Raw genomic sequence first — 24,083 nt, forward strand, 5'->3', positions numbered from 1 at the left:
CCAGTGTTGGTCTGCATTACTTAAAACGTTGGACTTGGGTAGGGAGAATCCATTTCATCATCCGTTAAGTAAGCCAACAAGCCAGTCAACATGCCTGTAATGTTTTGCAGCTCCAATTAAAAGTGTTAATGTTGTTTGTTGCTCTCAAAGAAAGGACAATTGTACATTGTAAACGCCTCGTTGACACCCATTCTGATCCAAATACTTGCATGGTTGTTAGCTGTTCTTCAATATCATGTACAGTGAGAAGTTTATTGTTCAACTGCCAATCAGAAAATGTCGATACGCCATGCGGAGGATTAATCAAAGAAAAGATATCTTCTTTAAAAATTCTATATTTTCACCAATTTTTAAGGAGATCTTGTATATTTAAATACATTTTTTTTCCTTTTGAAATAATGCAAACTGAGAATATATAAGGACCCAACAGCAAAGTTAAATCAAAGTGAATGTAATAAAGACCAATGCATTTTACTGTACTAGTTTTGATATACATGCATACTGAAGTTCTCCTCTGCAGGTTGCGGTGTTCGACTGGAGCCAAAGTTTTTCTTTACAGTTTTCATTCCAGAAAAACACAGTTCCTGTTTGTTCACTATGGAAGTCTAATGTTTGAGAATGCTCTGTATTGTGCTGTTGCTGTCCGTGACAATTATACTCTGTGTGACTGTTGTAAATATGTCAAATATTGTGTATTTTCTGTGTATGATTTTGTGTGTACATGTGTAAATACATTTATCTCCCTTGTACAATTGGTCCTATTTGTCTATGTGTCGTGGTGATATTGCATAAATCCACATGTCACATCTGTGATGTTTGATATTTCATTTTTATGTGTGGCAAGAATTTTTTTGTAAAGTGAAATAAAAGATTGCAGATGATGGAAAGAGGCTGGATTATTTTAAAGATAATGTAGGTCAACAAGATCACTTACATTTCAGACGGGGACTTGGTTTTATATTTTGTTTTTGATAATTCTAAAGCCGCACAGAGTGAAAGTTCACTCTTACTATATTTTAATCATTACAAAAGCATTTATTATCTAACATAAAAAAAAGCAACAAAAGAGCACTTGCTGTACATTTCGATGCTTTTATAATTTTTATGATTTACAAGTTATAATAATATTGTCAGTAATAAACTACATGTTTACTTGACATCATTCTGAAACTGTCTGCAAATAATTTGAAAAAACGTAAGAAAACCGATAAGCACATTTCCAAACCCCTAATTTAACTTTGAGGAAAGCAAGTCTAAAACAACCTCTAAAAAAAGAGACAGCTCAAGTGTTTAAAATAACATTTTTCAGATTGTTGTAGATAGTTAAAAATAAATTATGTCATGTCACAATACAGCAGCTGTTCGACTTCAAAGGTCCGGTGTGTAAGATTTCGGGGCCTCTAGTGGTGAGGTTGCAGAACTGAAACTCCGTTTGTAGATATAAACGGCTTATTCTAAAGTTAAAAAACAAAACAAAACAATTCTTACTTCCAGGTGATGATTATCTAATTAAAACACAGTTGATAATATTTGATTCCATTTCTGCCAAAAGAAACCCCCCGAATCCTACACACTGGACCCTTAAAAAAATATAAAAAAAATCTTTTAATAATCCAAATAAAAAACAGTAGGATTAAAGAAAGTAAAGACAGGAACAAGGAAGAAAAAGACCTAAAATGTGTCATTATAAACATTACATCAAGCAGAGTTACGATACAAAACTTCAAGTATTTCCCCTCAGTTATATCCTGAGTTGTTTTCGACAGGATAAAAAATAAAAACATTTGCAATTACAAAAAGAGAGCAGCAAATATGAGCTTAAAGATACACATTTTCTCAGTTTACTATTGATGGTTTGAAACTCAGCACATTTCAGTTTTAAATCATCAAGAGCAAGGTGAAAAATCAGGAAGTGTATCTTTAAGGCACTGTAAAAAATAATAAAACAAGACAGCATTGATTTAAAACTGTAAGTCTGGAAAAAATGCTAACACATGTTTAAATGATTGTTGTGCAAATGTGACAAACAAGTTAAAAACACTTACTGCTATCCTTGGTGCTGCATGCTTTTGTTAGTGAGGCCAACCAATTTCAAGACATAAATGTACAAAAACTGCAGCGGAATGTTTTAGTGATTGTAAAATCAAAACTTTGCCAAAATAATGAAAGAGAAAAAAAAGCCTGAGGGTGTTGTTAGCGTCAATCTTAAAAAAAAACAAACAAAAAAAAAACAACAAAAGGTATTGATTACTTTTCCTGAGGATAGTTGATGTTTTACATTTCAATTGCCTTGGATTCACTGCCATGTTTGAAATTTGTATGTCAAATAAGAGAAACTGGAGCAACCAGAAGCCATACTTGGAGTCAGTAATCATAATTTGGAATCTGCTAATGTGGCACGTCTGAAGCAAGGCACTTAACAACCAGCGGCTCAAACTTCTTGGAAGCAAATACACGGTCACTTTTCATATTAATCGGGTGTAGGAAAAGTGTAAAAATGATGTCTATGAGACATTCGGTGGGAAATTAAAAAATTAAAATGGTGTTTAGTCTGTGGAAACACAAGAGTGTGGCGGTGGAAAGGTTATAGATGTACACTCTTACCTGTGGTTCGTTATTATCCTGAAGCACTTTCAGACAGAATTTTAAGAGCAGGTTCAAAGTTCATGAAAGAGTACCATCTAGCTGCCCACAAAACCTGCAAATCAATCATTTGCTTTATATCATAAGATGACCTTTGGACACTTGAAATCCAGTTGAAATAGCAAAATTATGCCGGTAAAATATTATTGTCCTTATCATTCTTAAAACTACTTTTTTTTGGCATGTCTGTGTTTTTGTGATCCACCTTCTGATTCTGCAGTGAAGCTCAACTCTTGCTATAGCTTGTCTGTCACGGTTCGGGCAGCCTCCTGCTGGTCTTTTGGTGAGTACAGAGCGTTGAACTGGGCCTGGTTCTCACTTATCACCTTCTTTGCGTGGGAGCTGATCATAGACCTCAGACAGATCAACCTGACCAGCCCCGTCTGGCCCCCGGCTGCTAACCAGGTATGGCAGCACATGTTTGGGTTGAAACGCACCTGAGGAGAGGAGGAAGGTAATTAAAAGCGTTTCTTATCTGTGCTCACATAAGAAACCTTAAACACACACAAACACAAACACAAACACAAACACACACACACACACACACACACACACACACACACACAAATGAACAGGTACAAACCAGCTCTTAAATTTTGGTTTTGTCATTGTCAAGCTGCAGGAAGTTGTGAAAACATCTAGTTGTTTATGTCTCCGATGCACTCAACCAGTGACTTTGAAAGAAATTCCAATTTCTTTCAACCTGTTTCTAATTTTCATGATTGTCAGGCTAACTTCCCATCTGCCACCTCTGTAATAGAGATTCTGGAAAACAACCACAACAAAAGTAGATAAGGTCATCAGAATGAGGAAAATTCAATTTGACATACGGAAATTCAAAAACTTTTCTATAAGTTGCTCTGCTTGCTTTAATGGACACGGTTTTGAACATTCATATTTCTTATGTCTCACACTTATCAACAGCCAGAATGGACACAGTTATATAACAGAATAAAACACAGGTTGAAAAATGCCTAAATTTTTAAGTTTCATTGCGTTCAGCTCGTTAAGCCACCACACAAAATGCGGTGTCAGTGGCTTATCCAGTCAGATTAAAAAATTCTAAAGGACACAATACATACCTGGAATTTATGGCAAAAAATACTGGGCTTGAGTGTCAAGGAAAAGGAGAGGTATAACTTTAGATCATCAGTGTAATTAGTTTGGCCACTGAGCCAACATATCCAAGCTGAATAGCAATGGACCGAGTATTGACCCCTGTGGGACTCCATGTATCAAATCAACCTTGCTAGACTCTTATTTAAGCAATATCGCACAAGAGGGAATGTTGTTGTACTGAATATCAGCACAGTCATGGAGCTGTTATCACAGCTGTGCTGATATTCAGTTATATATTCAGATATCCATCTAAACCATCAGTTTTGACTCTGCCCTGCCTGTATTTTCTTTTTTTCCTCTTATTTTCTGTGTTCAGAACATTTATGCGCACGTACCCTCACAGCACTCAGGTGAGGCTGGGGCTTTATTAAAAGGCAGGTGCCAGACTAAAAGCAGCCGGCATCTAAGAGCAAAAAATGCAAATATAGTGTGGGGAAACGCCAAAAAAACAGTGAATAAAGTTCAGCTTTTACTTTCACTTTTGCTGGGGGTGTGATTACCACCAGTAACCAACAATCCTGCATAGTATACCTTTAACAGTAATAAGCGACTTTAATATTAATTTGTTTATTTAATCAATAATTAGTCTATAGCAACACAAATTCTACAACTGGACTAGGGTTGAATTGTTGACGAGCAACACAAACATTCCTGCACAACAGCTTGTTACTTTGTGTAGGTCTACACTTTAGCGTAGGCCAGCTACTTTGCATCATGTACATTGATGTGTACGTTAACATTCATTGCTCAACCAGTGAAATAATCCATCGATTGTTGCTTCAGTGGCATAGGCCTACATTTGATGCTGATGAGTTAACAGCTGACTCCATATGTTGCAGCATCAGCTAATTCTGTATGAGCTGCCCCAGAGCAGGGCCACTGCTGGCCACATGGGGCCCTGAGCGTAATAGCTTTGTACTGTTTTTGTTGTTTTACTTAATGACCCTGAGGCAAAATTCATTTTATTATTTTGAGTAATTATGTATATCACATTGCCTATAATGGTCTAATGGTGCCTATTGTAGTTGTGCTTCACCTTAAAATTAAATAGTTCATCATCATGATTATGACTGATGATCATTAGCTGTTTTGGTGGCCTTTTCAGCACTTGCTGCCCTGTGTATGTAGCAGCAGCAATGACCTGAAGGTTTGTATTAAAGTACACAGACTTCTTTTCTTCCCCTTGTCCTTTTCTTAACCGTCAAGAATTCAACTAAAATGTCATTTTTGGAAATAAGTTTGCTACAACGACCCTTAGACTAATTGATGGTTAACGTAATTGAAGGTTTAAAACACTTGTAGAGTGAAGCGATACACGCATAGTTTAAAGTCTCTGTGATGAAATTGTGCTGTACACCACCACTCACGTAATGCCTCTTATCCAATCAAATTACTTTATCACAACTAACTGTTTTATTATTAAGTATTTTTACAGGTTTTACTTCTGCTTGATACATTATTATAAAAAAACCCCACTTTTATTCAAGTTGTTATTTTGTCCACTCTTTCCTCCTGAATGACTCAGCTGTAGCTTTCAGTGAGTCAATATTACGGCCACCTCCTTTCTTTCTTTCTTTCTTTCTTTCTTGATGCTCATCAATCCCTTTCTCCATCACTATAAATCCTCCTGGTGTGCCTCCTCTTTTATTTTTTCTCTTCCTCTTCTCCAGTCAGTCTCTTCCTCCTTCTAATCCATTTATCCCCTTTAGACAAAAAGTCAGCCAGAAACCCAGTGGCGTTTTGTTTTTGAGATTGTCCCATGAAGTGCCCGTCCATCATCTCATCCCAGAGGGCACGGTGACACCCTCCACTCTGGCCCTCTTAAAATTAAACACATCAAATCCTCAAATGGCTGCTTTCCATCTCCCCCTCCCTCTGTCCACCGAGGGTGACATTTTTCTCATTTTACACATCATTACATTCAGCCCGTCTTTATAGCTGCCCATCAAAGGACGAGAAAGAGGAGGAAGACTCTCCACTACCATCTCTCCCCTGCTTTCTCTTTTGTTTTGGTGTTTATCTTTCTCTTCCCTCCTTCACGTTGTGTTGCAGCAGGAGTCTGATACCTGCACTGTGTGTGTAAATACCTTGTGTAGTGCAGCTAATGGCTTCTCGTCCAAGTTCAGCCTCCTCTTCATCTCTGTGTCTTTCATGCGTTTCCATATAGCTCGCTTCTCGCCACCTGCAAAAGTCCGCTGGATGTTGGAAGAGACGATTATGACAATGTCACATGTGCAGTATAAGAAATGTAACAGCAACTTCTTTAATTCATCACTAATAACTGAAGAATTAATCATCAGAAATAAAAGCTCTTTGAAATCTTCTTGTTTTCTACATTGTTAACCCACTGGAACAAATGATATTATGCACTTTGTTTATTTATGATTTGACTAACTGAGTTTGATATAACTTAATGTTGATTGATGCTGTACGTTTATTTTGCCACCTGCCATTCACTGCTTCACGTGCACTTGCATCATGGGTTTTAACATTTCTTTTTAATGCTATTTATGTATGATCATTATGTTTTATTGATAAGATCTCTTGCGTATCGTGTCACATGGATGCCAGACAACGAGAAACTCCACCATCAATTAACAAAATTTTATAAAAAAAAAGAAAAGAAAAGCAGAACGGTTTACAGGCAACAGCTTGTGGCAATTTTACTTAAAGGGATAGTTCGGGTTTCCTTTAAGTCTTAAGTCTTTCTGCAAGTTTAAGGCTTTTTGAGATACTAATTTATAGTCAATGTATTACAGACAGGTGGGACTACCACCCCTGAAGCTCTGCATTGCATTGCAGTGGATGGCGGTTGACAGCAAAACTTATTTTAGACACCTAAAAAAAAGAATAAATACCAGTCCAAGTCCATATTTTCAGCATTTTTACTGCTTCAAGACAGGTCTTTCCTTTCATACCGCATTTTCTTATGCAAAAGCCCAAATGGGCTATGCATTGCTGTTTGTGTTAGACTTTCATTTGGAATTCGAACTTTCCTCTATCAGCCTTAAATGCACCATTTGCTAATTTAAAATCTAAAGCAAGTTTCTGGTAAATTTAAGACAATAAAGACCTTAAATACCTTATTTTAGAACCTTTTAAGTCTTTTTAAGTTGAGGACTTTTTACCCTAGAAATAGACATAAAACTTTTCACTTTTAAAGCCTTGTTAAGATGGTCTTTTGTTTCCTAAAATGTCGTCTTATTTTGGAAAACTAATGACTCAAAGAATGGTTATCAAAGAATAAGTGAATAAAAATACATTACAGTTTTAGCTAACCACTGCAATAGAAATGTTTGGGCCAGAACCAAAAATGAATTAAGGTTAGGTTTGTCACCCAGCCTTAATAAAATCTCTCTTTCTTTCTTATAATTTGGATCTTCATATTTACTTATAGACTTTTTCCCAATTTAATTTCCTTTGTGATAACTTTTTTTTACGTCACTTGAGTGAAGCACTTTGTGAGTTGAGTCTGGAATCTACCCACCATATTGCTGTCTGTATGGTGAAGGAAGTATTTCTTCACAGCCTCTTTGTACTTCTGGAACCGCAGAGGGGGAAATTGATCCTTTCTACCTCTATCTCTTCCGTTTCCATTACTGTTCTCATTCCCCTCTTCAGATCCAACATCCGGCCCCTCTGTCTCTCCTCCTTTCTGCTCTTCAGCAGCGTCTCCCTCCTCCTGCTCTTCTCCTATCTCTTGATTTTCTTTTCTATCATGAGGCACCAGAGACGTGAAGTAGATGGGCTGAGGACACACGGAGAGGGGAACACGTTAATGTAAACAACTGTCGGCTTATCTTCACATCCTGTCAGCAGAGACAGTATTTCAACATCTTTGAAAATTCTTTATTCAAGCCACTGTTTTAATAGTAAAAATGTATGTTTTGGCAGAAGAGTAAACTTACAAAACGTCTGTCTAACGTGCGTTTGATGTACTGAGGATAGGTGCTTATATGAGGTAGCATGGAAAGGATCACTTCACCAAGGCTGTCTGCTGTTATCACAGTGTTCAACCAGTCAGTGTAAGATATGGACTGCAATCAAACAGAAAAAAACACAAAATCAGCATTTTTAGACGATTCTATGTCGTGTTATTTTTTTAAGACAAGTAAAATGTAGAATCCTTTTATCGTGACTCGGTCAAACCTACCACCTAGCTGTTCAAATACCTGCTCAGTTATGTATCAATTACCTTACTGTCGATTGTAATGATCACTCCATGACACAAGCCCAAAACCATCCTCGCCAACAGGAAACACAATTCAAGGACTTTCTCAAGAGCAAAGCTAATCTACCTTGTGCTCCATGGCTGATTTAGGTGATGCCAATGACTGAAGTATGGAAGATTACAACACACTCACCCAAAGAGAGGCTGTCCTGGGAATGGCGAAGATTGCACGCATGTAATGGTCAAAGTAATGGACTCCTTGTGAACCATGCCTAAATAAAACAATAAACCCAATGTAATTAAATAAGAAAGAAAGGAGAGAAATGTTAAGACATTCAAATCTTAGTGTGACCCTAGAGTATATTCTTTCCATGCACTTAAAGGAGAAGCCCAAATATTTTCAAGATCAAAATCAATTTATTAGTCATGATTTACCATAGGTAATATCAGATACTTTATGGTTATTTATAGGGCTGTCACCGTTAATGTGTTAATCCTGATGTGATTAAGGTCTTTACATAATACCTTTTTAAAAAAATTATCATGTCAATTGCTGGCTGGCATTCCTGTCTTTAAGAGGCGGTACTGGGCTGAGTTTAAAAGCTACAGTGATGATACTGGTGTCATGTGAAACTAGAACATATAAGGAATCCAGTGGTGTGCCATGCTAGCTAGGGAAGAGGCTAAATAATGCTCTAAAGTTTGGCTAAATGTTAATGATGGAAAAATGGCATGGTCATTTCACAGGGGTTCCTTAACCTTTGACCTCAAGATATCCCAATGAAGTTGGGTTCTCTGGGTACCCATGATTCTCCCCTTTGCAGATATGCCCACGTTATGCTAGTCTCATGCACTTTTTTCTGTCATTTGATTCCTGATCAAGACAGTCTGCTAAGAATCGCTTTACCTTGTCAATATGGACTTCATAATTGTTTGGAAATACAAAACAATGGAACTGAAAACATATGATTAGAGAAGTGATTAACAATTAAAATTCAGCAATAAAAAATAAATTGTTTTTGACAGCCCCAGTTATTAACAGACGCTGTGTTAAACAGAGAAGCTGTCTTACGCAGCGTAGGCGTTCTCCTGAGCCAACACGAGGCCAGGCGCATTCAATGGCCAGTAGATCTCGTTGGTCAGATAGCGTTTCTGAACAGTGACGGGATGATAGAGTCTCCTCAGATCCCACGTCTTTATGTAGCGGTCTTCTCCCGCTGTCACCAACAGGTACCTGAGTAAGAAACAGAAAAAAAGCTCATTTTCAATTACCATTTTTAATTTAAATACATGTGCACGGTGAAGAGTAATCTGTGAAAATGTAAAAAATAGCTGAATATCAAAACCCAGCTGAGGCAGATAACAATATTTGTATTTGAGAGTTTGCGATTAATCTTTCTTAAAAAACTTGTGACCAAGAAACAAACTGGGCAGGACATTTCACAGTTTGAAACAACTGCCTTTACTCTTCGTCAGAAGAGACTATAAAAATGGTAAGAACGTGTCAGACATATTTTTAATGTCTTCTTTACTTCAACGTCTTGTCATTTTTTTGGTTGGCGTATGCCAATGATGATGTATCTGGGTTGAGCAAATATCTGCTCTACTGAATATGTAAATTGACTTGCAATGCAGAGCTCGAACACGGACATGGGATGCATCATTCCCCTTACATTGATCATATCTGACAGTGGTATCTGCCATAAAACAAATGAAAACAGAGCAATCAATATGAGCAGATTTCATTGTGACAAAAAACAGCGGTGTCTGAATGTTGAGAGAAAAGATGACAAACTGTTCAGGTGACAAAAAAAGAAAAGAAAAAGTAGAAATGAGAGAGAGAGAGAGAGAGAGAGAGAGAGAAGTGGTTTTATCTCTTTCAACATGGCTGTGTAATTAAAAAGCAGTGATCCAGACAAGATATGTGTCCTCTGGAGTCTTTGCCAGGAGGGCGACTCTCTCTGGAGGATTAATCGTCTTATTCACTTACGTGGTTCAACTTTAGTTTAATACCTTTTTACATCTGCCTCAACAGAAAATCATCTGAAATATGTGAAGCTCAAACACAGTAAATGAGAAATATTTGACTGAAGAACACGGCTACTCGGAAAATCAGTCTCAGATATGACCAGAGGTGAACAATGCTGCAGTGAAATGAATAGCATGATTGGCTACCTTCAGAGTTATTGTGAATACAAAGCTCCTGTATATCTGCAGGTGTTTCGGTCAGGATTGTTTAGGAGGGGGTCAAACAGGTCCATTCTGTACTTATGCCAAAAGTGCAATTTTCCCATTTGAGTTGGTACCTTTTAATTTTATTTTATCTTACTGTTTTTGCACTTTGTTTTTTTAAATCATACTTCGCACCTTGTTTTTTATTATCTAATATTTTAATATTTTAGTACTTTTATATTTGGATTATTTTTTTTACTATTGTATTGTTTTATTCACTGCTTATATTTTTTGTTGTACCTCATAGCTGCTGTAACATTGTGAATTTCCCCACTGTGGGACTAATAAAGGATTATCTTATCTTATCTTTGTACTTTTTTTGTGGATCACTGGTTCATCCAATAAGGGCAATAAATAAAAGTGTAAAAGCTGTACACCCAGTGAATGCTACATGATAATATCAATTGCTAAACTGCTGTAATTGCATGACTAAGAATTTAATTCATGTAATTCAAAAATCATCAGGATGATAGCGTGAAAAAGTGTCCCCTTTCATGAGGACTTCATACTGGACTTCAAATATTTAATCAGAATTTTACTCTAAGTCAATTTCAAAGTTTATCTGTCTCTAGAAAACCAGACAAAATTAAATGCAGTTTAGTGTTAGCACCTGCATTATTGGGACAGGAAACCTGTAGTGTAGTTTTCCAGTCTTGTTAACAATGAAAAAGTGCTGATAAGTCACGTTCAAAATGAACATGTGAGATATGATCTAAACTGCCTCCCATTTGGATGCTAAGTTAATGTTGGCTAGCATTAGGCATTTTCGACCAGAGAAACATTTTCATATTTCCAAGAACCCCCCAGTTGTAACATTTGCACCTCAAGAACTGCAAATAATCGTACCTCCAAGAATGCCATTTTGAGGTTTTTAGGCTTCTATTTCAGAGTAGGTACTCTTTGAAAAAAAAAAATATGAACAAAGAGTAATCTCAGTGTAAGGTTGTTAGTCCCAACACAAGCCAATGCAGCACTGATGACCGCCATTTTCAAAAACCCATGAGCCATTTAAACAGACAACACAAAACACAAACAACAGCTCACAAAAAAAGGAAGAAAACATGGACAAATGGACTGACAGTGGAGTCAGAACATATTGTGGTGGTAGAAATAGATCAGGTTTTTGATTCATCATAATGAAAGCGACCTTGCTATACCAACCGCCGGCAGGCTGACAGTACATCTGTTGGCAGTGCGGATGTAAACAGAAAAAAAATCTTGAAGGTGTGCAATCCTAGGGGAAGCTTTGCAACTATAATACTATAAAAACGTATAAAATCTTATTTTATTTTTATGTTTTGAAAGTTATACTAAAATATTTTTTCAGTATTTTGTCATTGTGGTAAGAATGTCTCTATCGCAAAAATACCCAGATATATTGTGATACTATTTAGAGGCATATTGCCCACCCCTACCATGATGAACAGTAAAAACAATGAATCCTCACTAACTTTTTACTGCACAATTTAAAAGACAAAAGATTGATTTTTGTAGTTTGACTAACTCCCCCCCTCAAAAAAGTGATGGAGCTGATAAATTTTAAAAATGAAAGACCTGCTGCCAGCATTGATCCTGCCCTCAATTTTATGGAGGACAGGTGGGGACAGAGAAGTTAATGACAAAACATTTTATGTTTTAAAGATGGGTCATTGTTGCAATGGGGTGCTGTGGCTCAAATTAAACTGATGTAAGAGAGCGTCAGCAAGAGTTTGAAAGCTGATGCTGATAACTCATATTTTCAGCTGATGGTCGATATGCATTTTTAGAAGTGTTCTCAAAAATAGTTTTTCAGCATTCTTCCTAGAATTGTAATCTCAGCATTTCTATGAAAAACTGTATTCATGTCAAGGCAGAAAATACTTTGTGAAGACATTTACATGATGTGACACCCAAAGCCATACTATTAATTTTTTTTTAGGTGGGCTGTCAGCACCTTAAGAGATGATACTGCAGATTTTACCTTACTAGGGACTTTACAGATGACCACTACTGAAGCAGTTTAGGAAAAAAATCCTCAATAGCAGAGTTAGATGACACTCTGACTAGCCAATATCAGATTTTTAATAAATTGCCAATTTTGGTCCGGTGCACTGCTTTAGCCCTTGTGGTGACTTGCGCAGTGCATCAGTGAATCCTTGTAGCAGACACAGGTGATGTAAATGACTCCTCCACCAATCTCCTCATCAATACATTCATCAGCTGAGTAATGGAGCACAGAAAACATTTAATAAGGGATGAAACCATCTCTATGAGGGTTTGAGTGAAATGTGTATGACCTTTTATCACATATCAAATACCGGCCAGTCAGTGTTCACCTCTGTGCAGTTATAGTCATACGCATGTTGAATTTAGGAACATAGTACAAGGCTAAGAAAGTTGGTTAATTTCTCTAGCACAGTTCTAATATCAATAAAATCATATTCAGAATTCAGAAAATGCTTTTGTCATTTAGTAACTACACATCAAAATGGTGAGAAACGATGTGGAGCTCCACATGGTTCCACTCTGGTGCCCTTTCTGTTCAATGCATGCATGCTTCTACAAGCTTAAAAAATACACAACAACAAAGATCCTAAGGACCAATAGGCACACTTAAATGCACATAAATATTCCACTTTTAGTCTGAATTTGACAATATTCAGAACTCGATATGGCCATGTTAACGTCATATTTTGTTCAAATATTCCCAATTGGGCCTAATCCAGAATGTAGCATTTTATGATTCAGACATGTGGGGTATGTCCATATGATCTGGTTTTGTGTCTCAACTGGGGTTTTTCACCGCAGTTTGTGAAAAACGGCATTTTGCCTGTTAACTATCAGCTCTGTGCCATGTCCAGTTTCTGTATAACACAAACCAACTCACTGACAGTTTGCCATGGGTTCTGATGGGAAGAAGATACAAACCTACTTCTAAAAACTATGAAAGACTTGGATATTGACAGGTTTTTGGTGCAAATTTCACAATGCTGGCCTCCTTAAGAAGGTTAAGTTAATGAAACAGGGCTGCGTCCGCATGGTCAAACAAGTCCATCTCTGGTGGAAAGTCCTAGCCAATGTTGTTAGGGCAGGTTAATCAGGCTCTGCACAAATGCATGTAAACAGGAAAATTAGTGTAATATTTATTTCTATTAGCCATGTCAACAGCTTAGAAATACTGCCCTTTTCAGAATAAGGGCAAAGACTGGCATATTTTGTGCACATAAACAAAGTCACTGTTGTTACGCAAAATATTGTTTATGATTTCTTTATTTAAGAGAAAAAAAATCTCAAAAACAAAATTTATCTTAATAGTAATGAGAAATTGAAATGTGCTATAGAACAAAACTTGCTATTCCTGAGAATGGGTGTTATATTTTCCTCTTTCAATACTACTGGGCTATATTTTCTAAAAGTCTTAAGCCAGATGAATATTACAAACCGTAAGACTGAGCTTTAGAGATATTTAAGGAAGGTCTAACTCAAAGTCATGTGAGCTCAGAGAGGCTGCAGCCTGGAAGTCAATGGGTGTTGATTAGCAGAGATAAATGAGGTCACCTCATCTGAATGGTGCTAGCTTGGATAGTATGTGGCTGCATGCCCGGCCTTGTACTTTACTTTTTGAACGAGTGCCTGAAAAAACTGGAACAAGAGCTTTTCTGCCAAAATTAAGCATAATTTTCTACTGCCAGGATTTACTGCGCTGCCTTTGGCTGCATGTACCAGAGCTGCCTTTAACCAGCCACCTTTTAATTGGCTGTGAATAAAACTGCCAAACCAAAGTAAATGGAGAATAAAATACAAAAAAGATAAACATACAAAGGGAAGTCTAATTTCTTGCTAATTTTTGGGTCATTTCTTCTTTCGTACCTCATTACTTCATTCCCATGTTTTTGAAAGTAATACAGCCAATTTGCTCAGGTTTTAAAGGGTTAACACATAGATATCAAGTTGAAAATTTGGAATGCCACACCTCATCACAAAGTCACACTTGACTAATGATGAAAAATGTGACATCATGCAAATGCACTATCAGCACATAAGTGAAAACAGGTTGAGTGACTGCATGTCTACCTGGAGGCGGGACAGAAGGCCAGGGCGCGGACGCCGCCGTCGTGAGCCAGGAGGCATCGATAGGGCAACAGGCTGAGTGACCTGCTTGACTCTCGCACTCGCAACAGTGCTGACTTAGTGGACAGATTCCACAGACCTACTATACCTGGAGAGAGAGAGAGAGAGAATGCAATACATGAGACAAAAACAGAAAACAAACAAACAAACTCCAGTCTTAAAACTTGCAAAACCAGTACTATTTGTGGGAAAATAATGTTTGTTTCATCTGTGACAATAATAAAGAGGCATACAACTAAACCTGAGGTTATCTGGAGTGTGCATTTGTTTGTTCTTTCAAACACAAAACGAATTCATCAAGTGCATCTCAGAGAAATCAATTCATACCATCATAGAATCCAATAGCGATTACATTGTGTGGTTTTTCAGGCAGCCAATCCATAGACATGATCTGTCCACTCTTTTCATGACGAGGAGCTTTGAAGGAGCCCAGCTTCAGTGTTAACACTCCTTCTGCCTGCACACACACACGCGCGCACACACACACACACACACAAACAAATGTCACTGCAAAAATAATATAAACAGCAGGGTGAAATATTATATTTCCCTGCTGCACAGTGTCACATGCTTTACATTTACTGTATAGCTGGTATTTCATGATATATTGTGTGGATGGGCAGAATTTTGTGAGGGAAATGAAGAAAGGCAAGCATTTTTAACAGGAACCTACCTGGTATATTGGCAACTGTTCACTGGCTTTTCCTGTGGAGAGAAACACTCATTACACATGGGAAGTCTTTATTGGTAATGAGAATTCAAACTAAAAACAGGATGCAATGAGCATAACAATGAGCATAACAATGAGCACTTTGGGGAAAACAAAAAATCTCAATACAAATATGGTAGATTTATGTAGCAATCATTTAAACTATTTTTTTTACCTTCATCAATGCAAACAACAAAAAACTAGATATATTTGCATTGTGGATTTATGTCACCACACACCAGTCAAGTGGCACTCACAGTTTACATCATGTCTGTGAAAACATGAATGTTATGGATGTTTCACATACATAGGTGTGCCATTGGCATAGTAAGTGCAGGAATGTCCACCTGAGCTGTGAATTAAATGCTTATCTTATTGGCATAAGACATATTAGTGCACCTGCCACACTGCTATTAACACGGGGGTTTTCTGCTGAGAGTAATCCAGTAAGAGCAGTGATGTCACTGCAGCAAAATCATGAGACATTTAAGCAGCAAAACTAAAAACTGTAGTTATTAGCTTTACAGAGGAAACTGAACTTAACTGTGAGTCCATTAATGAGGAAAGTGTCTGTGGTTAGTTAAGACGTCTGCAATAACAGCAGGACAGTCGGGTCATCTAAACTGCTAAAGTCAGCTGTACAGGTGACATTGTTAAAACCGGTTACAAACAGGCTTGGTCGTAAACAACGCGCCAACGAACTAACAGATTTGGGTCTGCAGCTCTGCTCTGCTCTCTGCTATGTTTGGATTTTAGAGAATGTAATTCATATTTTCTTCATTAACAATGTATTATTTTGTTCCCACACGTAACCTATCCGTGCATACCCGCGCGTCTAATGAACCCACCTTAATGAATATTTTAGAATAATGTGCCCTTCAAGACCAGGCTTTTATTGGTCAATGGCTCAATCACTTCCTGCCGTCTTAAAATAGCAACGTGTCAACAAAGTATTTGCTACTTACACAACTTGGGCACTGGCCATGAAAATGACAAATGAGTCGGTCTGAAACGAGCAATGACAGTTGCGCCGCTTACACCTGCTTTGTGATGGGTATAAGATAGGACCAAAAGTGTCAGACAGACCAACGCACCAGCTCTAGAACCCCTCCCCTGATGTGGTTAAAAACTGCTGGATGTTAAGCACCACTTTAAAAGTAATTCTGCTGTACCAGCCTTGACAATCAGTGTTGTGCTTAATGGATGTAAAATCCAATAACAAAAAAAAAGGTGTCAGACTGTTCCCCATCATTAGTTTCCTCTCCTCCTCCAGTTTAGATTACTGAGAGTTCAGATCAATAGTGTCCTCCTCACTCTTCCACACCCTCCATCAACTCACCTCAGCCTCTGAAAAACACACACTCATACTTTTATACAGGCCTCTTATGTCTTAAATCAAGTTCTAATCTTTCACCTTTCAGTCATCAGACCCTGGATGAACCCGAGCTCGCTGTCAGTGAGAACACTCAACTCACATTATTTAACACAGCTTCACAACACTGAGCTGAGTCTTAGGCAGGTCTGACACTGCTCTAAACTGCTCTCACATTTTACTTGAGTAACAGCACAAAAGTATTAGCATCAAAATATACTTTAAGGACCAAAATTATTTTATTACTTCATTTAATTGTGTATTTTGCAGCGCCAGTGCAAAACAGCCACCGAATAGTGAATACACTACATAAAACAGCACAATAGAACTGCAACTAATGATTATTTTCATCATCGACTATTTATTTTCACAATTCATCGTCCTTGTGAAATGTTACAATTGGGAAAAATGCTCATTTATAATTCTAATTATGCAATTCTGATTATTAAAATTTGTTTTTCCCTTGCATTTTTTCCACATAAACAGTGTCCCCTAGCTTATACTTTTTTTCTATATCGACAAATTTCTTGAAATTTGTAGAACATTTCTTACCAAGTTGCTTGTTTCCCATGTTTTTGAGAGAAATCAAACCAGTTTGCTAAGGGTTCGAATACTAAATACTTGTGAAAGCAGCACAACAAAAGGGATGCCACACCAGGTTTCAAAAGGTTAACCTATGGCAATACATAATAAATTTTGTATTTTGTATGATGTGAGAAGTAGTTGTAGGGGAATAAAACAGCAACTAGTATAATTTTGTCGTTGAGGAAAGATTTGCTCATCACTATAGCTGCAGAGTTGTATGATCTGGAAGACTGGAAGAGTATTTGCTAGAGACCAACAATCTGCAACATAACCAGGATTTTTTAATTTTTTTTTTACTGAACATAAATGAACATGAATACAGCTGATGTTACCCTCAAATAAAGCCAATCACAACTTCATGAATAAATCCTTATAATTTAAACCCTGAACATAATCTTAGCATTAAAAACATTTACCCTTAACTGACTGATAACAGGCTGTGGTTAATAAAAGTGCAACACACACTAAAGTGCTTTATCTTGGCCTTCCTGTGACCCTCCCCCCTCTTACCCACCCAATCTCAAGTGAGTCCTTGATGATTGGCAGCGTCTGGATACACGAGGTGTCAGCTACTAGACCTAAAATTCATAGCTTCCAACACTAACAACTGGCTCGGTGATGCATCTTCTTTGTCATTTCAATTATAGATCCTTGTCTGATGGAGAACGCCGTTGTAAATTATGTGCGTTCACTACGCAGTCTCGCATTCTCCCTTTTGTCTTTTTTCACCCCTCCTCCTCCATTTCTGCACCTTTAACAGCCTCCTCTTCTCATTCATTTCCTCATTCATTCTGGTGACTGGACAGACAAAAGCCATTTATAATTATCTGTCTCCAACAGCTCTGGGCTGCTGGAGAGAGACTGGGATAAACACACACGCAGCCTTTAACCCTGTACAAGCCAATTTCACCTTTAACCCATTCACCTGATACTGAATCTCCTGGACATTTTTTCCCACTCATGGTCATGTTAGATAGCTAATCTGCATTCACTTAGTGCTCATCATGTCAGACTAAAAGAAGCGAGGAGCCATGAAGCGATTCACTGGTCATTTTTCATTTGGTTAAATGTACCATTACCATCTCCATCCGCCCCCCATCTCTCTTGGGCCAGTTCAGAATTAATTTTCCTGCACGGCCTTGAAGAACAGTTGAGCTGATGAAGGGCATATTTTCACCCGCAAAATAAACTCCAGGTCAGCAGCTCAAGATCACATGTGACAGCAGAGTTATTTGTTGCAAAGCTAACGAAATGCCCACATCCTACCTGTAATATTTAGTGTTTGTGTTAGTTTACTGTGCAGTTGTTTTGCATGTTTTTTGTTTTCCATAGACTTAACCTCTTTTTTTAAAAAAAGTAGAATAATTATTTTTCTGCAATTATTTTCTTATTATTATCTGCAGCTTTTATTATTATTATTATTATTATTATTATTATTATTATTATTATTATTATCATCATCATTCATTATTATTATTATTATTATTATTATTATTATCATCAATAACAATAATAATAATGTTTATAATAAATGCTATTAAATTACGTTTTATGATTATTATTTTAGATTCTTTTTGTATTTGTTTTATGTGCGGCCGTGGGGATAAAGGTGGGGTTGGGGTCATTTATGTTCACTGTATTGTACCTGTTTAATGAAACATGACATTTATCATATTATTAGTTTACCCGACTATCTTTCAAAAAGATTTCGAGTCATGTGCTTCTACTCAAAAATAACTCTTCAAACATACACCTTTTAATTTTTACCTTAAAAACACCGTAATTGATTTTAATATTGAATACTGTCAATATTTTCTGTTCATGTATAACTATTTGTAAATTTTGCATTCCAGTGTGCACCAACACAATACACAGTTAGTGTTGATATTGTTTTGTTATTAAATTTGAAAGTATTTGGTCGAAAAAACTATTGAACAAATTAAAATATTGACCGGCTAGTGGTGCTAGATGAAAAGTAAGGAGAAGTCCCTAAGATTCATCCCCTGAGGCTGCAATATGGTCATTTTTACTTTGGAAAAAAAAAAAAAAAAAAAAAATACCTAGGCACGACAAACAACACCATATCATACCATTGAGGACGCTAAGGTCTGCTGTATTTTTTTCTGGGAATTTGGGAGTTATATCCTACAATAATAATAATAATGACAATAACAAAACATAACACATGCCTGATATCTTTATTTTTTAAGACTCAAAATATATTATCTGAAGTAACTTTGGCAAGCCTCGAAACAGCCCCAGGCTTTTAAGCCAATTTTACCTCGTGGCCAAAAGTGCAATTACACCACCTTCTGTTATGTAATGTCAGTGCCAAAAAGAATGAGTTGCAGGATGCAATCATTTAATCCTCTTTCAAATTAGTGGAGTGTTACACCAGAAGTTACCAGCCTCTAGTGTGCATGGGCCCCATAATGCAGAAGATCGTGGTTTGTTTTTGGCTTCATGTGCCACCGAGCATCTTTCGTGGGAATGAGCAGGGCCTCTACCTTGAATGCTGTATCCAGTTCTCTTTAGGCCAACAACAACAACAACAACAAAAAAGAATAAATCTATATTTCCCAACAAAAACATTAAAGTGTGGAGAGAGCTTTGAAGCAGCAGTTTGGCTCTTAATGTTAAAAAAAAGTAATTGGATAGTTAATTGGACAAATAAAATATGAAAAATTCAAATAACCAAAACCATTTTAGAGGCTTTCCTGTAGGTGCTTTGGACACATTTAGACTCAGGACCTCAGTATCTCTAAAATGCTGTTCAAGGGTTCAGTACTAAAGTTAGAGCCTCTCTGCACTCATCTGTGTGTGTGTGTTTGTAGACAGCATCTTCAAATGTGAGCGCTCTGCAACCTTTCTATCCCATAACTATAACCTATGGTTGGAAGCAGGGGGCTGATGAAGTAGCTCGTTGGAAGCTAGCTCCAATGACCCATGGCTACGGAATAAAATGGAAACCAGGGGCCATGAAGCAATGGAGTAAAGGGAAAAAAGAATGGAAATGTCAGATTTTATATGGCTTTTTATGTTCGAAATGCACTTGAAATTTTTCTTCATTGTAAAACCAAGTCAAGTGTAATACAGTTGAGTCTGCTGTCACCAAATATACTGTATTTCATTTAAATATTAACACATGAACGACTCTGCATGAGCTCCTCCATAATGGTGCCTTTAAATCAAAGTAAAGGTTGTTTGTTTGTCTGTTCCAACTCTTGGTACTGTCATACATTGAATTATAGGTGAATAGTGCAGCTTGTGTTAGTGTTTGATCAAAAATAAATACAGATTTGGCCAAGTTAATGTGGAATAATTTTACCTTATATCATCTAGAGGAAACATGTGGTCTCCTCTAGATGAAAAGCAGAGTTTTCTGCAGAAAAGTACCAAATTCTAAGGTATATTTTAAAGAATATCAGCATTTTTCACTGAAGAAATGTCATTATCACATTACAAAAACAATTATCAACCAACCTTCATGTTATATTGTGCTACAGAGAACATATGCACCGTAACACAAGGCGCAATGGGACGTGAGGAGGTTATGTCGACTGTGATATAATGAAAAGTGTTTTTTTTTTTTAAGATGTGTGTACCGAGGTGCTGTGATCTTAGATTAGTGCAGTGTGTAATCAGATTAGTCTGTACTGCTGGGCAGACACAGATAGATAAACAGACAGACACAGACACACAGACACACACAACACACACACACACACACACAGACATAACCAGGTTTCTGTGCATGATGGATGTGGCAGATCGGATCATTATTAATCTCATTCATAGTCTTCTATCAGCGGAGCCCCAGAGGCAGCTGATGCAGTGATCTGAATGGACTCGGCCACAGGCTCCAACATCTATAATGTCAGCATAAACTCACATTCCTGGAGAGTATTATGTGTGTTCATGTGTGGGTTTAAGTGTTTCACTTAACTGTTAAAGCCACATTAAACAGTTTAATAGACCCGCAAGCACTAAATATGCATCGACACACAAGGAGACAGTGGGTCTTCATGGATCTGTCCCAGTTAATCATGTCCATGGCTGATATGATAGATGTGCTGCTGTGTGACTGATAACATACTACTTACAGTTGAGTTAAACAGGTTGTGTATAAACGCCTGCAGCCTGAAATCCGTCTTATGAGACTAGAGCTAAAAACAATTAAGCGATCAGTCAAAACACAAAATAGATCAGAAACTATTTTGGTAGTCAAAAAATATTTTAAGTCATTTTTTTCTGTCAACAATGTCAAATATTGATTGGTTCTAGCTACTATGTCGTGATGTTTTTTTTTCTTTTTTATTAGTGTGTTTACATGCACACTAATATTCAGCTATTATTGACACAGGTCATAAATGTTTGGCCTTTTTTTTTTTTTAAATATAGTATTTTCCAATTGAGGATATGCTTGTATTTTTAAGAGTTTTTAGGAGCATTCTTTGAACATGTGCACAGTTTGGAATATTCGTCTCAGTGTTCGAGGCAACGGTCTGCTCTGCGCTCTGTCATGGATGTTTGTAAGGCTGTGGGTGGAGATGTATGCTCAAAAGAAAAGCCCAAATTTATGGTCGAAAGGAGAAACACACCTACTTTTAAACATCATGAAAGATTTGGGTATCAGTAGGTTTTTGGATATGTGCAAACATCACAATGTTGACCTTTTCAAGAAGGTGGTAGAAGAAATAACAACTGCAGGCTGTGTTTGCATGGTTCAACAAGTCCTCCAGCCACCACTGGAAAAGTGAGGAAAAAGATTCAGGCAAAATGCCAGAAGTGAATAAAATAACGCTGATTGGCCATTTAGCTCAGCGAATGAGAAGAGAAACGGAAGTGAACGAACAGCTAAAAGTCAAGAGGGAGTGAGATCAAAATCACCTTGTTATATTAGGTGAGATTGTTTTTCTTTTGCCATCGAGCTGTTTAGCACAAACGTTTCCAGAAGGTTTGTGTAACTGTTCCCTGCTGCATGGCAAAAAATGCTTTGATCTCAACACTGGGTTGTGTTGTTAATGCGCTAACTGGGTAACTAGCATCATGGCGGTCTTTTTGTGTCCCTTATTGAATGACGAATACAGACTATTGTGTTCTGCTGCTATGGAGAGTTTTTTCCTCTCACACAGTTGCAGAACGTATATTCTGCTTGTCCGTCGGCTGTAGTCTTTGTGGGATGTTTATGTGCAAGTTTTAGCCGAGACACAGGCAACATGAGTTCGGTTTGAAATGTCCGGGCCTGTAGGGTACGTTAACTGGAGTTTGCACGACTGCATTTAAAGTGGAATTTTTTTGGAATCAGAGCAAAATGCTGAATATTTTACACGTGTAAATGTCACCGCTGTAAACTAAATAACTAGGTTTTTAGTTGTTGGTCGGACAAAACAAGCAACTGAAGACATGTTCTCAGGATTTACAAAGTTGTGATGGCCTATTATATCACCATTTTCAGACATTTTAAGGAACAATTAATCATGTAATTAAGAAAATAATCTGCAGATAAAATTATATTTCAAAAAATCATTAGTTACTTACATGAGTCACTTTTATGACAATGTGTCATGTGGGTACTTTTTTTTTTTTTTTACCTCTAATTCAACTAGCCTCCAAATATTTTGTTTAAAATCAAATAATGTATTAATGTGGGGCTGGGCCATATGGAGAAAGCCGAATATTGTGATTTTTTTTTTTTTTTTTTAAAGATAATTTTTTGGCATTTTTGCCTTTCTTAGACAGGACAGTGATACCTACAGACAGTGAAAAGGGGGAGAGAGAGGGAATGACACACAGCAAAGGGCCATCAAAGAGCTGGAACCGAATCCACGGCCACTGCAGCAAGGACACTGCCTTCACATATGGGGAGCCTTCTTTATCCACTAAGCCACCGGATGCCCCAAATATCATAATATTTTTGATCAAATACTTTGATATCAATATTGTGAAGATATTGAAGGTTTGGCTATTCGTGCTTTTGCAAAATATTGACACAACGAGATTTTTGATTTTTTTTTTAAATCGTCAGTAATGTGGATGTAATAAGTTAGTGAGTGAAGGCAAATTATAGAAGAGCTAGAACATTCTGGTAAATTCAGAAAAATTACATCACTAATATAGCCTTTAAAACTAGGATGATAATCTTGTCTTATTTCAAGATATCAATATAATTCCAATATGTCCTCTGGCCCTATTACAAGTATTGCTGCACCTGTGTTTACAGTCAGCTTTACAAAAATCTTACTTAGTTCCTGCTGGTTTTTAATCTTCTTTCGACCTCTCACTGGCTAATTTTGAGAAAACTGGTGTCTGGATATCAAATGTGACAGTTTCATGGCAACTCCAAATGTCTGAGTCGACAAATGGATCCTAATTACACTGAATCACTCGCAGGGGACGGCATGATACTTCAAAGTCACTATGGCGCCTGCTAAAAGCACCTACTCTCAACCTCTATTCCTCGCCTTCTGGTGGTCAGAAAAATAGCTGAGTGACTCCGGAGATAAAAGGATGTGTCTCTGAGCTGACATTTGTCCTTATTTGTTTGCACATTTCTTTTTTTGAATCACGTTCAATATGTCATTTTTGTTGAGGTGCAGGAAAAAACAGAGTAATGGAGGTGTGTAACACACTGCAGCGAAGCTAATGTCAAAATCAGCAGTCAGCAGCATCAGTGGTTTGGCGTGATGGAAGAAATCCACAGTCCAGCTGTTCATTTTTACTTTGCTGCTATGATCCAGACACTACCACTGCTATACTGCAGTCCTGTGTGCTCACAGGCTGCAGCAGGAATCAGGTAACCAACATACTGACTTCACGCTTTAGAAAAGCAACACTGCCCTCTACTGAACACTGAGTTTCTGGAGCTGGTCAAGTCAGGGTTGTGCAATTTTATGTGTCATTTTCCAAGCTAAGGAAAAGCACGATGCCCCGTATGTCACTGTTACAATACGTTTAATTGAATAGTTATAAATACTGCACACAAATCTCAAGTTTAATATTCACAGTCTTACCAGAGTTAGCCATCTTCGTGCTGGATTGCAGAGCGTCAGGGTGGGGCAGGCTGTAAATGGTGACCACGCCAGTGGAGGTGGCAACTGCAAGAAGACCCAGTCTGGGCAGGAAAGGAGCCTTCGGGCACA

General features: G+C 37.4%; 1 protein-coding gene across 1 annotated transcript in view; it reads right to left on the bottom strand.

Annotated features, from left to right (window-relative positions):
- Nucleotides 1-2,265: 2,265 nt before the first annotated feature.
- The window catches only part of gtf3c2 (general transcription factor IIIC, polypeptide 2, beta), a 30,559-nt gene continuing 8,741 nt past the window's right edge, over nucleotides 2,266-24,083 (bottom strand). Inside the window, exons 12-21 of the mRNA XM_042503236.1 lie at nucleotides 23,955-24,072; nucleotides 14,949-14,980; nucleotides 14,603-14,732; nucleotides 14,219-14,363; nucleotides 9,006-9,167; nucleotides 8,127-8,205; nucleotides 7,671-7,799; nucleotides 7,250-7,510; nucleotides 5,850-5,957; nucleotides 2,266-3,080 (exon numbers count right to left, since the gene is read on the bottom strand). Coding sequence (XP_042359170.1) covers nucleotides 2,880-3,080; nucleotides 5,850-5,957; nucleotides 7,250-7,510; nucleotides 7,671-7,799; nucleotides 8,127-8,205; nucleotides 9,006-9,167; nucleotides 14,219-14,363; nucleotides 14,603-14,732; nucleotides 14,949-14,980; nucleotides 23,955-24,072 — 1,365 coding nt within the window. The 3' untranslated portion in view covers nucleotides 2,266-2,879. The remainder of the gene's footprint in view (nucleotides 3,081-5,849; nucleotides 5,958-7,249; nucleotides 7,511-7,670; nucleotides 7,800-8,126; nucleotides 8,206-9,005; nucleotides 9,168-14,218; nucleotides 14,364-14,602; nucleotides 14,733-14,948; nucleotides 14,981-23,954; nucleotides 24,073-24,083) is intronic.

The sequence above is a fragment of the Plectropomus leopardus genome, chromosome 16 (assembly GCF_008729295.1).
Source record: "Plectropomus leopardus isolate mb chromosome 16, YSFRI_Pleo_2.0, whole genome shotgun sequence".
Taxonomy (NCBI): domain Eukaryota; kingdom Metazoa; phylum Chordata; class Actinopteri; order Perciformes; family Serranidae; genus Plectropomus; species Plectropomus leopardus.